At 44.5% G+C, this 16,997-nt stretch overlaps 1 protein-coding gene across 3 annotated transcripts in view; it reads left to right on the forward strand.

Moving 5' to 3' along the window:
- The window catches only part of Elapor1 (endosome-lysosome associated apoptosis and autophagy regulator 1), a 90,302-nt gene that overhangs the window by 50,841 nt on the left and 22,464 nt on the right, over nt 1-16,997 (forward strand). For all 3 annotated transcript variants that reach the window (XM_040287443.2, XM_013364156.4, XM_013364158.4), the window contains exons 4-9: nt 5,616-5,763; nt 6,271-6,351; nt 6,879-6,984; nt 7,106-7,255; nt 13,036-13,124; nt 16,785-16,962. In XM_040287443.2, coding sequence (XP_040143377.2) covers nt 5,616-5,763; nt 6,271-6,351; nt 6,879-6,984; nt 7,106-7,255; nt 13,036-13,124; nt 16,785-16,962 — 752 coding nt within the window. The remainder of the gene's footprint in view (nt 1-5,615; nt 5,764-6,270; nt 6,352-6,878; nt 6,985-7,105; nt 7,256-13,035; nt 13,125-16,784; nt 16,963-16,997) is intronic.

A 16,997-nucleotide genomic window follows, 5' to 3' on the forward strand; every position in this document is an offset into this window, starting at 1 on the left:
GCCTAATCTGAGTTAATGAATTTGGGGGGAATAGAGTAGGACTAGAGCTTTGGTTCATGGTGGCTGAGACTTCCGAACCACTGGAGAGACCCCAATGACCAGAAAATTTTCTAACTCAGATGAAGCTATTAACCAGTAGTTGAAGAGTCAGCTCAGGATACTTGGACAGCTAGGTGTTTATTTCAGATTGGCCTTTATTGTGCCAGACACTGTGCTGGATGCTTCACATACATTATTTTCTATAATCCTCACAGGTACCCCATGAAATAGGTATTATGGTTCCCATTACAGAGATGAGAAACTAAAGGCCCAATGAGGTTAAGTGATCCACCTGTGTTACCGAGCTCACAACTGGCAAAACTGGAACTCAAGCCCATTCCCAAATTGTTGACTACCCCGTCCTGCCAACTCCAAGTAATATTTATGATGTGCAAGTGGGTACTAGGGAGTAAAAAGAGCAGGTGTTGCAAAGATGCAAAAAGCAATCATACGTTGTTTTTAAAAAAAATATTGACAAGGACAGCTGCATGTGGTGGTACATGTGTGTAATCCCAGAGACTTGGGAGGCCGAAGCAAGAGGATTGCAAGTTCAGGGCCAGGCTTGGCAATTTAGTGAGGCCCTGCTTCAAAATAAAAAAAATAAAAAGAGCTAGGGATGTAGCTCAGAGATAAAGTGCCCCCTGGGTTCAATTCCCAGTACCAAACTAACTAACTAACTAAATAATAAATAAAATTTTAAAAATAGATTGTCAATAAATGTGGGAGTAAAGAAAAGGAAAGTTTCTTATACCCAGGAAATGAATAAAAGGGACTGAAGAACTGTGTTGCAGTTAAGTTTCTAAAACTGGGAGCAATGCTTCCCATGCCTGTATTTCAATCTCCCAGAAGAAATAATGTCTGAGCCACAGGGTGGACATTCAAAAGTCCAATTTTGGTTATTTCAGAGTTCAGTTTTATGGGTTAAAATTATAAGCATGATAATAAGAGCCAGAGCCAGAGAGGATACAAGCCAGAAAAAGAGGGAACGTGTGGGATTCAGAAGACCAATGCCTATCTGAATCCCAAGACTGAATGTCATTTGATCCTGGACAAGGTACAAACCTGGCTCAGTCAGTTCCTACCCATGCAAAGGAAGCGTTTCTCCTCTGTCTGGGGACTGCGCTGAGAATCCAGAAATCATTACCTCCTAGCAAGGCAGAATGTGGGCCGGTCAATACCAACTTGTGGTTGCAAGGTTCAGAGCCAGGATCTTAAGGCATCCCCCAACATCCCTGGGAGGAAGGGAAAGGTTGTTTCTCCTCTGGATAAATGGAGAGGAAATGGCCACCTGGAGAGGTTTTGAAAGGCAACAATTGAGCTGGTAGCAAAAACCCTAGTGGCTGTCCTGTTCAACCTGAATTCGGTCCCCTTGCCTCCATCCTAACCCAAGCCAGCATCACCTCCTGCTCCATTGCCTCCATCCTAACCCAAGCCAGCATCACCTCCTGCTCCATTGCCTCCATCCTAACCCAAGCCAGCATCACCTCCTGCTCCACTTCCTCCAGCCTAACCCAAGCCAGAGTTAGCCACCTCCTGCTGCTCTGCCTCAACACCTCACAGCTAGTCTCCTGCTTCCACTCCTTGCCTTCTCTGGGCCACATCCATCCAGCAGCCAGATTGATTTTAACACAAAAATCTAACTACAGCATTTTCCTGCTCAAAACCCTGGTGTCTGTGTAACCTTTGCTCTTGGGGCGCTGTCCATCTGGCTTCTGCCCTCTGCCTTCTGCCTTCTGCCAATTTCCCCAGCCTCTCTCAAGTACTCTCCCTCTCTTTTGCAAACTGGCAGCCTGGCTCCTCCCCTCCTCTGGGCCTTTGAACAGCTTTTCCACCTCTTGTCCCTTAGCTGACTCCTCCTTACCCCTCATGTCTCTGCCTAAAACTCACTTTCCTCAAAGAACCAATCCTTTCCTATTACATATTCTTGCATCACCTTGTAATTCTTATGACATCTAGTACAGTATGATTAGTTAAGTTTCTCTCCTCAACTTGGAAGAGAATATAAGTTTCAAGTGGGAGAGGATGTGGTCTGCTTGGTTGTTGCTGTGTCTCTTCAGCATCTAACCCTGTCTGGCACAAAGTAGACACAAAATAAATCATTGGGAACAAAAGAGACCAACTGAACAGGATCTCTATGGCAGGCCTGAGATTTGTGGGGAGGCTACAGGGTTCCTGGGTAGATGTCTCCTGGCTGCAATGCTGGGAACCGCCTGACATCAGCGGCCAAGAAGGCAAGAGGGAGCAGGAGTTAGGGGGAATAATAAAAAGGGTGTTATATGTGGTTAAGAAGGAGACAGAAGACCAAATATTGAGAGAAAGATAGATGTAGACATTAAAAAGATAGCTGGGGTTGTAGCTCAGTGGTAGAGCACTTACCTCAAGCACATGAGGTCCTGGGTTCGATCCTCAGCACCGCATAAAAATAAATAAATAAAAATAAAGATATGTGTCCATCTACAATTTAAAAAATATTTTAAAAAAGATAAACAAATTGGGCATGCTAGTGCATGCCTATTATCCCAGCTACTCAGGAGGCTGAGGCAGGAAAATTACAAGTTCAAAGTCAGTCTCAGTAACTTAGAGAGACCCTATCTCAAAACGAAAAATATAAAGAGCTGAGATGAAGCTCAGCACCCCTGGGTTCAATCCCCAGTACCAAAAACAAACAAACAAATAAACAAAACCCCATAAACATTAAAAATGAAAAACATGTGCAGATGGCAGATAAATGACCTAAGGCAAGTTTCCTGATCACCTCTGCCCTCAGTTTTCTCTTCCTAAAAACTATGATAAAAATAGTACTCTTCTTAAAGAATATGGTAAGAATGAAATGATACATGTAAAAGAATTTAGAGCAATGCCCCTGGCTCTAGAAATCAATCAAAACATGTTGTTATTATTGAATGTGAGATATCTTCACCAGGGACCACTCAGACAAAAATCAGAATTGTGATGCATTTTGCAAATATAACCCACTTATGGCATCCTTTTAATTATTCATTAAACCTCGGAGTTATTTATAGCTGATGCTGTGGAATACATTAAATATCTCTTTCAACAAGGAGAATCAATGCCATTTGGTTAGCTGGGGCATTTTGAATGAGCTCAGTTTCTGTTTCTGTTTTGAGAGTAATACTGATCACGGAAGAGCCTGATATGCCCTGTTATTATGGCAGACACAGGGGAACCCTGTGGATTAGTTTAAGGTTCCTTTAACTGGCCATTATTAAGCAGTTGGAGACTTGGGCTGGTCTCAGACAAAGCAGTGAAACAGTGGGATTGTCTTTGATCACCCTTCCCTCATATCCTCTGTTTAATCCCCCCTAGTCCTCCCTAGGTGCCAGGCCCAGCGCTTGATGCTGGGGATACATTAGTGTACAGGTAAGTTTGGTCACTGCCCTCAGAGTATCTACAGGCCAACTATGAAGACAGACAATTGAAGAGGAATTAAAAGTATGAGCAGAAGAGGAAATGTGGATTGCAAATAAACTTCAGAAAAGATGCTCAACTTCATTAGTGATCAAGAAAGTAAGAGTTAAAGCCCACTTAGGCACTCATTTCCTACGACATCATATTGGCAACAATTTTAGTCTGACAGGTCCAAATTGGAGAGGATGTGAAGCAGCAGGGACTCTTTTACACTTCTGGTGGGTGTAAATTGATCAACCATTTTGGAGAACAATGTGACAGTAGCTGGGAAAGTTGGAGGCTCTACCCTCAAGCATCCCACTCAGACATGTATCTAAGGACACAGAAAAAAGAATGTTCATAGTAGAGTGTACACAAGAACAAAAGATTGGAAACAATCTAAATGTCCATTATTGAGTAATAAATATGGTAAGGAAATAAATAAATATGGTAGAATCATATAAGGGATTATTGTATGGTAATGAAAATGAAAAGAAGGGCCAGGAGCATAGCTCAGTGGTAGAATGCATGCTAGGGAGGGCTGGGGTTGTGGCTCAGTGGTAGAGCACTTGCCTAGTACATGTCAGGCACTGGGTTTAATCCTCAGCACCACATTAAATAAATAAATTAAATTATTATAAAAATTATTTTTAAAAAAGAATGCATGCTTAGGATGTACAAGGCCCTGAGCTCAATTTCCAACCTCACCCCCCCCACACACACACACACAAAGTGGAGGAGAGTTTCACTTTAAAACTCTCCCCTCAAAAAGTACATTTCAGATTATAGAGGTATGATGCCATTTATGTGACGTTTAAAACCAGGCCAAATACTATCATATGATATATCATTAAGAGACACATATAGAGAACTCCATGGGATGTTAAGTACCACATTCGGGAGAGTGGTCTTTTGGCAGTGGGGAAGGGATATGTTAGAGAAAAAGGGATGAGACTGGCCAGGGGTACCCAGAGGCTTCTGCTGTGTATATTACTTAAGCAAGGTGCTGTACTTGTGTGCTTATTATACCTTTATATACGCCTTAAATAGTTGATGATATATTACAGATAACTGAAGTGGAATGGGATTATGGCTATGGAGAAGGGAAATAGAAAATTAAGGCATGTGTAGCAGAAACAGAATCAAGAAAGACTTCTTAGACTAAGTGGCATTTATTCTAAATCAGCAGGAGACATTAAGTAGAGGAAGGAAGGGAGGAAGAAGGGAGGAGGAAGGAGGGAGGAGGAAGTTCGTTCCAGGAAGAGGGCAAGAGAAAATTTGGCAGAGGAATTGAGAGAAATTCTGTGAGCTGAAATATAAGGAGTGGGGCAGGAATGTACACCCTGTCCTAAGGGCAATGAGGAGTCAGTCACAGGGGAGTGTTTGAGCAATGGTGTGGTCATATTCTCATTTTAGGGAATGTCTCCTGCCATGGTGTGGAGAGGAATGGGAGAGGCAGGACAGAATGTGGATGAGTTTGGAGGCTGGCTCAGAGAGGGTATGGTGGGAAGCAGGAGGGTTAAGACAGATTTAGGACACAAAAACAGACCTGACAAGACTAATTTTCTTTGGGGTTCTCTGCCTTCCCCTTCCAATAAAAACCATTCACATGTAGCATCTTAAAGTGGATGTTTCCAGAACAACAGCTGGACTAGACTGGATGAACTTCTGGGTTCCGAAGACTATACACGTCTACTGACTTACCTTGACAGATTCAGGGTTAGGCCAACCTGGGTTTGAATCCCAGCTTCCCACTTGATGGCTTTGTGATATTGGGCAAAATACTCACCAAGCCTCAGTTTCCCCATCTGATAAATGGGAAAAAACAGCTCTTCCTCTTATTGACAAAAAGAAATCATGACTATAGAGCATGTCGTTCCCAGACCTGGGTGATAGTAAGCAACTAATAATAAACGTTTCCCATCCCTCACCTCACCTGCCATCCACCTTTGCATAGTACTGCATACTGTGCAGTTGCACCTGTCTATCTTCCTCTTGTTGGTTGTACCCCAGGTTCCTTGATCTACCTCAGAGTTCCTTTTATCACCCTCCAATGAAGCACAAGTCTGGAATTCCCCAGAGACCCAGCAGAATGTGATACCTGTACATGGCCGGAAGTCTGGTGGGTTGTGCTGCTGCCAGTGAACTTGGTTCTTGTTCCCTCTCAGGTCCAAGTGGGTTCCACGGGGTGATTACATCGCCTCCAACACGGACGAGTGCACAGCCACACTGATGTACGCTGTCAACCTGAAGCAGTCCGGCACTGTTAACTTTGAGTACTACTACCCAGATTCCAGCATCATCTTTGAGTTTTTTGTAAGCCCCTGGCCGAGGGTGGGGGTGGGGGTGTTGGGAGGAGGTGCTGGGAGGGAGGGAGGTAAAGCCTCTGAGGCTCAGAGTCATTTGCAGGAATCAGTCACAAGTGTTGTCATGCTTGGGAAATCACAGTTATTTCCCCTCTGGAGAGGACTGTGGGCAAATGAGTGGAGGCCTCAGGAGGCAAGGAGAAAAGGCAAAAGTCAAAGGACTCTGAGGGGAAAGAATGGAATCTGTGAATTTTCTAGGTGCTTCGCCCTGCCCAGACATGAAAACAGCATACAAATGGCTGAGCTGCAAATTATTTTTCTGGTGTCAATGTTCCCATGTTCTTTTTGTGTAGCTAGACCCCACCCCACTTCAAGGCTCATGTCCCTAACTCAGTCCTAAAGAAAACTGGCAACTTTTCTTCCATCACAAGGGCCCTCTGAAGGGCTCTGCAGCATGGGGCAAGGCCCTTCATTCCTTAGAAAGCTGAACTCTGACCCCAAACTCCTGCTGCTTCAGGTCCAGAACGACCAGTGCCAGCCCAATGCAGATGACTCCAGGTGGATGAAAACCACGGAGAAAGGATGGGAATTCCACAGCGTGAGTACCTCACCAGCCTTCTCCTGGAGAGCCCAGAGGAGGGAGCAAGGCCTCTCCTAAAGGAGGGCTTCCCCCACACTGAGCCTCCACTCTTGTGTCCCTGGAGGGAGTGGTCTGATGAGGAAGCCTGGTTGCTTTCCTCTTGAGTGGTGGAATATGCATGTGGGCTGGCTTGTTGCTTCTATGGCTTCACCTCAAGGACCAGCAACTTTCCAGCTTGGATACTGAAAAACCAGAGAAGAATGAAGGGATGCCAGTCACCCTCCCACCAGGACCCTTGGGTCCCTTTATTGGCCTTGCCATAGGTGATGCTCCTGGCATATGCAATGCAAGGAATAGTGGGAGAGGGCACAAGAGGTTGTAAGGGGAGGCTTATGAAAGGGGAGCTGGGCCAAGCTGAGAAGAGGTGCAAAGCTGGGGGAGGACAGGGTCAGAACAGGCACTGCCTATCAGGTGAGAGGCTAAACCAGCAAGTTGGCAATGCTTGTCTCTGCGATGAACTAAGGCCTCCTTTTGGTCATTTTTAGGTCGAGCTAAATCGGGGTAATAATGTCCTCTATTGGAGAACCACAGCCTTCTCAGTGTGGTCCAAAGTTTCCAAGCCCGTGCTTGTGAGAAATATTGCCATAACAGGTACTGAGACCAGGATTGGAAATGGGTGTGTCGCTGACTTCCGGTGGGGGTGGGAGTCGGTCTCCAGGGTCTCAGTGCCCAGGCTCAATTCTTGCTTTTCTGTTCCATCCTTCCTCCCTAGGGGTAGCCTACACTTCAGAATGCTTCCCCTGCAAACCTGGCACATATGCAGCCAAGCAGGGCTCCTCTTTCTGCAAACTTTGCCCAGCCAACTCTTACTCAAATAAAGGAGAAACCTCTTGCCACCCATGTGATCCTGACAAATACTCAGGTAATGTTTCTGAGGGTGGGAAAAATTAGGTGGGGATACCCCCAAACACACAGGGAGAAGAGCCATCCTTCTGGCCAAGCGGAAGATGATGATTCTTAAGCCCTTCCTTTCTGGAACCTGGATGATTCTTGCCAATCCATATCTCCACCAACTGCACCATAGGGAAAGATATTGCAATCCTTTCTTTGTAAGCAGTGAAATCTCCTTTATTTAATGAAGATTATATACGATTATAATTATAAACCATCAGAACTGGAGATGTAGCTCAGTGGAAGGGTGTTTACCTAACATGTGTGAGGCCCTGGGTTCAATTCCCAGCACCACACACACAAAAAATTATAATTATGTACTATAGATACAGTAGATAAAAGCGGCATATAAATTTGTCTTTTAATGTCTAACAATTATCATCAAAGTTAATTTATAGGAACCATGAGGCTATATTGATGAGCACAAACTTTAAGTTGTATTTTACTTTTAGATGACTAATAAGAATTGTATATATTTATGAGATATAATGTGATAGTACATGCATGCTTTATGGATCAAATCAGGCTAAGAGCACAACCACTTTAATAACAAGGTCTAAAGATGGAAGTTAGGATATTTTGTGAGACTAAATCTCTGTTGAATTCAAAACAGACTTTTTTTTTTTCTTTGAGTTGGGATGTTGCTATTGTTGTCCAGGCTGGCCTTGAACTCTTGGGCTCAAGTGATCTTCTTGCTTAGCCTCCTGAGTAGCTGGGACTGTAAGTGTGTACTACCATACTGATTTTTATCCAAATTAGGCACTTTGGAGAAATGCAGTCCTTGGAACACAGTTTGGAAATCACTGGTCTAAGGGAAATTGAGGGACGGCTAGAAGCAGCCTATTTTTACAGTTACTGGATAGCTTCCTAAAGCACCCAACATGAGAAACAGGGCCTGGTCATTTGAGGTGCCAGGGAGCATCAAAGCACTGATGGGCAGTGCCACCAGAGGGCTCTCTGCCCAGGCAGCCAGTGATTGGTATTGGAGGTCCAATCTGCAAGGCAGGTCCTGAAGCAAGAAGGAAGAGAGAAAGAATCCCCTTTTTGCCCCTGAAAATATTCATCACAATTCTTTTTCCTTTCTTACGCAAAACTATGTGCAAACCCAGCACAAGGCCCTCTCTTGAGCAGACCCTATATTCCTACAGAGAAATACCCATACTTGGCATTATGGTGTGTTTGCTTGGCCAAGACTAGCCACTGACCTTGTGAATTACTTCTTTCTACACTACTCCTAAAACAATAGTCCTATTTATTGACACAGGTCTTGCCAAATAAGTGTAGTTTTCAGTAAGAACAGGAAAGTTTAGATCTTGGGGGAAGTTTTTAACTCTAAGTCTAAATTCCTGTTTTTCCACTTGAATTTCTTATTCCTCTTCACTGCTCTGCATCTATCAATGGTGGCCTTTGTTAGTATGTCTCCGGTTCCTTTTTAAGCTCAGCAATTGTGCAAGGGTTTGAATGGCAAGGTGTTTTAGAAAACCAGCCCAAAAGTGTTTTCATAAACTCTACATAAACTGATTTTTATAGAGAGCTATTATGAAAGTGTTAAGTTTGGAACCTGAATTCTTGGAGTCTATTCTTCTGCCACCAGTTTTTCAATCTGCACCTTTGACTGGGAAGTAAGTTTTTACTCTGAAGAATGTGGTCACATTCTGGTCACCTCACCAGCTTGTGGTGCAAAGAGAGTCACATTTCTTTGAGACCCAACTCTTCCAAAGGGTCAGTGAAAGGCTGGGAAAAATGCAGAGAGTCTGATAAGAGCCTGTGATGGAACATTCATGAAGAGCTTGACAGAAGCCCCATATGAATACAAGTGCATTCTGAGTGCCTGCAAGGACTGGCTTGGTGCTACAGTTGGAGATGGTATCTGCCCTCCAACCTGTCAAAAAGCAGAAACATGGTTATGAAACATCTAAGTATAGTAACTCTTGATAGTGCAGTAGGTGTTGGGATAGGAATGCTTGGTGTAGTGTGCAAGGGAGGCAGAAAAGGAGGGGTGTTTAGGTCTCTCTGAGAAAGAAAGAGAGGCTGCACTGGCTGAGATCTTGAAAGATGAATTGGTGATATAATGGGAGCAGGATATTTGGAATAGGAGTGTAAGCTAGGGCCACAGGCTTGGGGAACAATCCACCATGGCTGGTGATTGAGTAGAAGGAAATAGCATTGAAGGCCAAGAGGCAGGTGAGAGACAAATTAAGAAAAATTGGGGCTAGGGATGTGGCTCAGTAATTAAGTACCCCTGGGCTCAATTCCTGGTGCAAAAAAATAAAATAAAATTAGGATTTGCTAAAAAGTTGTTTTTAAAAAGTGTATCTGAGAGGGTTGGGGATGTAACTCAATTGGTAGAGTGCTTCCCTTGCATGCACAAGGCCCTGGGTTCAATCCCCAGCACCACCAAAAAAAAAAAAAAAAAAAAAGTCTACTTGAATGTAGAATAGTGATTACTAGAGATTGAGAAGAGTGCGGCGACAGAGGGATTGAGGATGTGGCAGACAGATTGGGGAAGGTTGAATAACAGGTATCAAAACACACTTAGATAGGAGGAATGAGTTTTACCCTGTAGCAGGGTGAGATAACTATAGTTCCCAATAACCTATTATGTATTTTATGAAGAATGTAGATGAGAGGTTCTCAGATGTTTCAAAAACAAAGAAATGATAAGGAGATGGAAGTGCTGATTATCCTGATTTGATGGATACACATGGTATATGTATTAAAATATCGCACTGTGCTCTATAGTAGTGCAATTAGTCCATGGTAGTTAATTAAAAAAAATTAAGATTTGATCCTATCAGCAGTGGAGACTATTAAAGGACTTTAAGCCAGGGGTTGGGGGGGGGGTCACTTGACCCTTTTGAAAGACCACTCAGGCTGCCATGTGGAGGAGGAAGAGAATGGCTGGAAGCAGAGGCCACCATTGGGAGCTTCTGCAGCAGCTGCAGTTGCTGGTATCCAGAACATAAACTAAGGTGGAGCTTATAGGGCTGAAGACTGGAGAACTCACAGGAGAGATGTTAAGGGCAAAAGTTGGATTTGAAGCATCTTTCTCATCTAAACCTAAGAGTTGAACGTTAGGATTAATTCCTCTGTGCCATGTTGAATGTCAGCAATCCATTTCCTAATAAGAATGTGGAGCTGATGAGTATGGACTCCAGAGCTAAGTGGCTAGCTCCACCCCTTACTGCCTGTGACAGCTTGGGCATAATATTTGTCTGTGTCCCAGTTGATCTTACCCTTGATCTTAACTTTAAAAGGCCAAGAAGTGATTGTGCCTCAATTTCTTTGTCTCTAAAATGGGAACAAAAATAATTATATCTACCTCATAGTGTTATTATGGGGATTGATTAATGCAGATAAAGTATTTAGAAAGGGGCCTGGAATGTAGTAAGCACTGATTTTTATTAATTCCTTCTCATTAAGGCTTATTTGGATACTCCACTTTTAATATGAAAATACTCTTAGTATAGGTTACAATAATAAGTCATATGTATAGAGCTTTACAATTGACACATTATCTAATTTATTATTCAGGGCATAGTGAAGGAGTAAAGAAAAGTTCAGAGAGGTTAAGGGGGTTGCCAAGTCTGAGCTGGTACCCAAGCTGGACCTTGTGTCATCAGGTCCTTGAATCCTTAGTTTTCCTTTGATAAAATGGGTCCAAGTGAGAGCATCGTACTTGTGGAAATGGGGAGAAGATACTGAAAGGAGGAAGGATATTGCGAAGAGCTGGAGCCCTCTGAGATAAACTTTGTCTTCTTACAGTTTTGCCCAGGGCCAACTCTATCCAAATCACATTGCTCCCTTAGCCAAAAAGCATCTAGGCTGATCTTTCAAACTTGATGAGTGTACCCGTTAAACACCTTGATGAAACCTGAGCTGGCAAAGTGAGGCTTATCTCAGCATTTGGGTTAATAATTTATGAAAACCATTTTAACAGTGGCTAGTGTGTAAACAGCTGGATCATTTTTGTTAAAGCCCAGAGTTAGGGCGTCAGGTTAAGCAAATATTTGACAAGCAGAGCAGGGTCTTTGTGCAGAATGCATTTTCTAACACACACCTTGTACTTTGCTAGACCCAATACACAAGATCCTGGGAACTGGAACGTTTTCAGCGTCTCCCCTCAAATCTCTTCTGGCAGTCCCTGGATCCCTTATGCTAAATTGGGCCTCTTGCTTGTTAACCAAATAAATGAGCTGAGAAGACTCCAGCTGTCTCCCTTCTGCCCCCCCTAATAAGACAGGGACTGAAGAGACCAGGAAATGCGCAGTTGAGGAAACTCCCCAGTGCAGGGCAACCAGTCTGCAATTAGGAGGGTCTCTGATCTAGGAAGTCATTTGGCAAAAAGAAGGGATCAGTGGAGAAATAAGCTCTTCTCTGAAAGGGAGGGAAAGAGACTTTTAATCCTTATTAAATCTCCTGTGACAGTTTCCAAATAAAAAATAATTTGCAAACATGCGGGTAATAATCGTTACTGCCATCTAATGAGTTCCTACTTCCAAAGTGCCAGGCACATGCTGGCTCCAGCAAGGAAGACAGTGTTGTTCAGATGAGAGGGCTGAGGCTCAGAGAGAGAAAGAAATGTCACCATCATTAAGTGTTCACCTGCAGGGGACATAATATTCATATTAGAAGTAGTGATAACAGCTAGGAGTATTATAATATATACTTTAAAAATATTTATTTTTTAGTTGCAGATAAACAATAATACCTTTATTTTATTTATTTTTATGTAATGGTAAGGATCGAACCCAGTGCCTCACACATGCTAGGCAAACGTTCTACTACCGAGCCACAACCCCAGCTCCTGTAATGTGTACTTTATAAAGCAGTGGTTTTTATTCTGGAGAAAGCAAATTTCGCTGGAAAAAATTCAATTTTCATTTGCATGAATTATGCATATTTTTCTAGATAGAAAAAGCTGTTCTTTTTTTTCATATTTCAAAAAAAAAAGGTTTTTAAGTTCAAAAGAGGTGAAATAGATTGCTTTAAATAAAGAAAGATTCATAAAATAGTTGTTCATTTCCAGGGGTTCACAGGGCTGGAGCAGATCTAACAAGACAGATGGAAAATGTACAGAATAGGGTAAAGCTTTTCTCACTGAGTGTGGGTCAAGATTAAGGACAGTACTAGGATGCCTGGGTTGAGGAAAGTGGAAGGAACCTTCTGTTTTAAGTGGAATCCAAGGAAATTGCAACCTTGTTTTTGAAGGACAGTGGAACTGAGAGGGGGAGATTTCAAAGGTGAAAGGCCTTCATGTTAGGCAAATGCTAAGAGAACATTCAGGGGAAGACTTTAAATAGAAGTCTAAAAGCACTGTCCTAAGCTTTACTACGTTTTACTTCAGTCCTTCAGGCGTAGAAAAACAACACCGACAGTCAGGACACTAAGGCACCTGGATTGTAGCGAGTTTCAGGGAACTTGGGTCGGTGATGGTTAACCTGCAGGATGCCATTTCCAGCTACTTCCCTCCTTGCTGGCCTGTGACCCAGTCACTTGACCCACTGCCCCATAGTGTGGAGCCAGAGGCTTCTCATAACACCCAGGAGAAGTGCAAAGGGTATCCAAGCAGAGCTTGGGAAATTGGAAACAATGCTATTGAGGCAAAGGGAAGGGTGGGCGTGCAGGATTTTCAACTTTGCACAACGTCTATGTGGTAACGTACCCCAGGGGCTTGAGAGTTACAGGGTCATGAACAAATGGTGGAAGGGTTTTGCAACTTCAAATATTTTTCTTATTTCGGCAAATTAGAAAAAGGATCTTCTTCCTGCAAGGTGCGCCCGGCCTGCACAGACAAAGATTATTTCTACACACACACCGCCTGTGATGCCAATGGAGAGGTAGGTTGCATAGCCTTGGAGCCCCTTAGCCCCAGGTAGACCACCTGATGCTCCCTAGGCTTTATCAGTGTTTGAAGTTCCCATGGTCAGTGAAGCTGGTACCAGCTGAAACTCTGCAGACCTGTGCAGTGACCCCAGGGACAATCAGGGGGCAAAGCAAGACGGCTTTATTCACTTTCAGGCCAGAAACTGTTTTCGCTTCATTCATTTCACGGTTTATTCCCATATGCTCTGTTTCACAAACCATTTCATTTCCTTTTGCTTGGTTTCTCCCATTTGCTTCCCCCCTCTGGGCATGCCTGCCTGTCAATGCCCGCTTACTTCCTCATGGATCGTGTCAGGCTGACTCCCCAGTGCTGCTCCTGCAGGTTGGCACTGGGAATTGGTTCTCACTCCCAGGCTTGCTGGAGAATGGTTTGACTGGTTCCCTCTCTGTTGTTTCTCTTTCCCCCAGGCCTTCTGTCTCGAAAAATTCCTTTGTGCTCTGGTTGGCACTGAATCAACAAACACTTGTTGCATGCTAACTGATGTGCAGGTGGGGAATCACAGAGGACTGAGAACGGGCTCCTGCTCTCACAGAACTCATAGTCTTGTGTGGGAGGCTGAAGAGAGGAAAAAGAGAGCCTAGACAAAGGCACTGGGGGAGCCCAGAAGTGGGGCAACCAGGCCTGAAGGGCCAGATAAGCCACCCTCATGGAGGAGGCTGTTTGTTCATTTCAACAGCCAACAAATATTTATTGAGCAGCTACTGTGTGCTGGGACATTGTGCTAGGCACTAGGTACAACAAAACCAAGGCAATATCTATCTCTTATGGGGCTTAATTCTTGTTGAAGAAGGAGACAACAGGTAGACTACAATGGGTATATAATACATCAAATGGGAATAAGTGGTAGAAAGAAATAAAACTGGATTAGGAGACAGAATGAAAGAGGGTTGAGATGCTATTTCAGAAGAGGTAAGGATGGCCTAGGAGTGACTGAGCAGAGCTGAATGAGATGAGGGAGAACCCATGGAGCTTTGCAGGCAGAGGGTGCAGTCTGTGTGGAGGAGGCTGCTTGTGCTTGGTGAATCTGAAGACCGGCATCAGTGAGGAGGGATGTACTGGAAGGTAAAACTGGGTCCATCTTAGGCTAGACATTCTAGAAAAATTGTCTGTATCCCTAAGCCAGAGCCCCTTAAGGAGATAGAATTAGGAGTCAGGAATTCTGCAGGCAGCACGAAGCATAATGCTTAGCTATTAGAATGCATCAATGTTTGCTGGCTGAAAGACAACTCTCTCTGCTAATTAAGCATGAAATAGTTTGATCCTTAACTGAGACTGTTTTCCCGCAGTCATCTCTTACCACAAACCCTCCTCCCCATATTTGGAGCACCATTCCCTTCCCCAGAAGCCAAAAGAGAATGTCAGTCTTTGTCAGTTGAACTCTGTTCTGCTATGTCTGGTGTTCTGCATGGCTGTATAAAAACCACTTTCATATTCTTGGTACCAGCCTGGCACAGTGGTACATACCTATAATCTTAGCAGCTTGGAAGGCTGAGGCAGGAGGATCATAAGTTCAAAGCCGGTCTCAGCAACTTAGCACGGCTCTAAGCTTTAGTGAGACCCTGCTTCTAAATAAAATATAAAAAAGGCTGGGGATGTGGTTCAGTGGTAAGCACCCTTGGGTTCAATTCCTAATCCTCCCACCCAATAAAGGACATTTTCTTAGTATCAATTGATTCACTTATAAAATGAGCACAATTAATCCTGATCCTCTTCTCCCCACTAGGCATAACAAGTGACTATGTGGCTGTCCTTTTTTTCCCCCTGCTCCATGCTTGCCTCTCGTGGGCTCAGACCAAGGCCTTCCAGATCTATAGCACGCTGTGCTGCCTGGAGCCTGGTGTCTGCCCTTGCCTGACCACCACTGGACCTCTAGGTGCTGGGGTCAGGCCAAAGTCTGTGCTCCTGCCGCACAGCACAGCCCAAGCGTAGCATCAAGGGATTGCAGAGGCATGAGCTTTAAGGAGTGCGCATGAATATAGTGCACATCAACACAACACATGAATATTCATTCACCAGAGCGCCTAACAGAAGTCTCCTGCATGCCTCACACCCACATTGATTCTGCTCTGTCTGGTGATTTTAGTTTGTTCTCTAAATTATATTTTAAAATCCAGGGATATACTCAAGCTGGTTCCTATGATTGCCCTGATGATTTTTTGCTGTGCTTCAGTGGTTTCTCAGGGACCAGGATGGCCAATCTCTTTGGGCCACTAAATGTGCTGCTCCAAGAGATAACCCACGTCAGTTCTCCTGCCCAAACCCACCTCTCCCTGAAACTCATAGGAGAAGTGCAGGGAAGAGTAAGGTTAAGATACAGCCTGGGGTTCATGCAGCTCTTCATAAGGAGGAGGCCTGAGCTGAGCCCAGGAAAGAAGGAGGACTCCCAGGGGTCTGCACCAATGAAGACACCGGGAGCTCCTCCCTAAGACCTTATATATATATTTTTTTGGGGGGGGTACTAGGGATTGAACCCAGGGCCTTGGTGCACACTAAGCAAGCACTCTACGCTGAGCTACACCCTCAGCCCAAGACTTTGACCCTTCTTATCTTGAACAAAAGGGACAGAGGCCTTATTCGCCCCACCTTTTGACAGGGATGGTCATTTTCATCATCCCCCAGTACCATCCATCAGGGCACTATTTTGTCTGACTCTATCTGAGGGCCATGGGAAGAATGGAGCTGCCCACTTCCCCCTAACTCACCAGAAGTCTCCTGCACCCAGTGCTTCTATGAAAAGACAAGGGACGGCCTTAGTGAGTGGCAGAACACGGCTTCTTGGTCCACTGACCTGTTGACTGGCTGTTCCTTTTGCTTTGACATCCCATCAACACAGTGTCCATCCTTCCCACCTGTATTGTTATGTCATCACTGCCCTTGCTAGACGTAAGCTCGTGGAGGCCAGGAGCCATGTTTCATGCATCATGGAGACACCAGGTCTGGCACAGAGATGTCTCAGACTTTCTACAGATGTTTACTGAATAAGTGAAAGAGCAAAGGTGGCCAGTGGTACATGTGCATACTCTCAGTGACTTGGGAGGCTGAAGCAGGAGGAGGCCAGCCTTGGCACCACAGTGAGATCCTATCTCAAAATAAAAACTAAAAAGGGACAGAGTTGTAGCTCAGTGGCAGAGCACCCCAGCGGGGTTCTATCCGCTATTGCACATACACACAAAGGCAAAGAATGTACCACTTGGAAAACAAATTAGGACATCTCAACCACCCCCTTTTAACCTAGACCTTATGTAAGTCCCTGTACTCCATGTGCCTTTGTGTTCTGGGATTTTTACCAGCTGTTTTTCCTGTGGCCAAGGAAGTAGTGAGATTTTGCAGTGGAATCAGAGCTTTTTAAAAAGACAACTGGTCCCCCATTCCTTCTGTCACAAAATCCTCATTAGACACAACCCACTTCATCCAGTCAACATTCTTCCAGCAGTTAGTGAACACAAACCTGTGTCAGGTGACCCAACCGACTTTCCCCACCCTGGTGGAGCATTAGTTCTCACCCAGAATCCCACCCCCTCACCCTCGCCCCCACTCCTGGATCCTCAAGTTAAAGCCCTAAACACCTGCTAAACCCCACACATGCTGAGCCACTCTTAATCCATCTCTGCAGACACAGCTCATGTACAAATGGGCCAAACCGAAAATCTGTGGCGAGGACCTGGAGGGGGCGGTAAAGCTCCCTGCATCTGGTGTGAAGACCCGCTGCCCACCCTGCAACCCAGGCTTCTTCAAAACCAACAACAGCACCTGCGAGCCCTGTCCTTATGGCTCCTACTCCAACGGCTCTGGTAACCTTCTTACTGCCCTGTGTCCTATCCATTCT

The sequence above is a fragment of the Ictidomys tridecemlineatus genome, chromosome 11 (assembly GCF_052094955.1).
Source record: "Ictidomys tridecemlineatus isolate mIctTri1 chromosome 11, mIctTri1.hap1, whole genome shotgun sequence".
Classification (NCBI taxonomy): Eukaryota; Metazoa; Chordata; class Mammalia; order Rodentia; family Sciuridae; genus Ictidomys; species Ictidomys tridecemlineatus.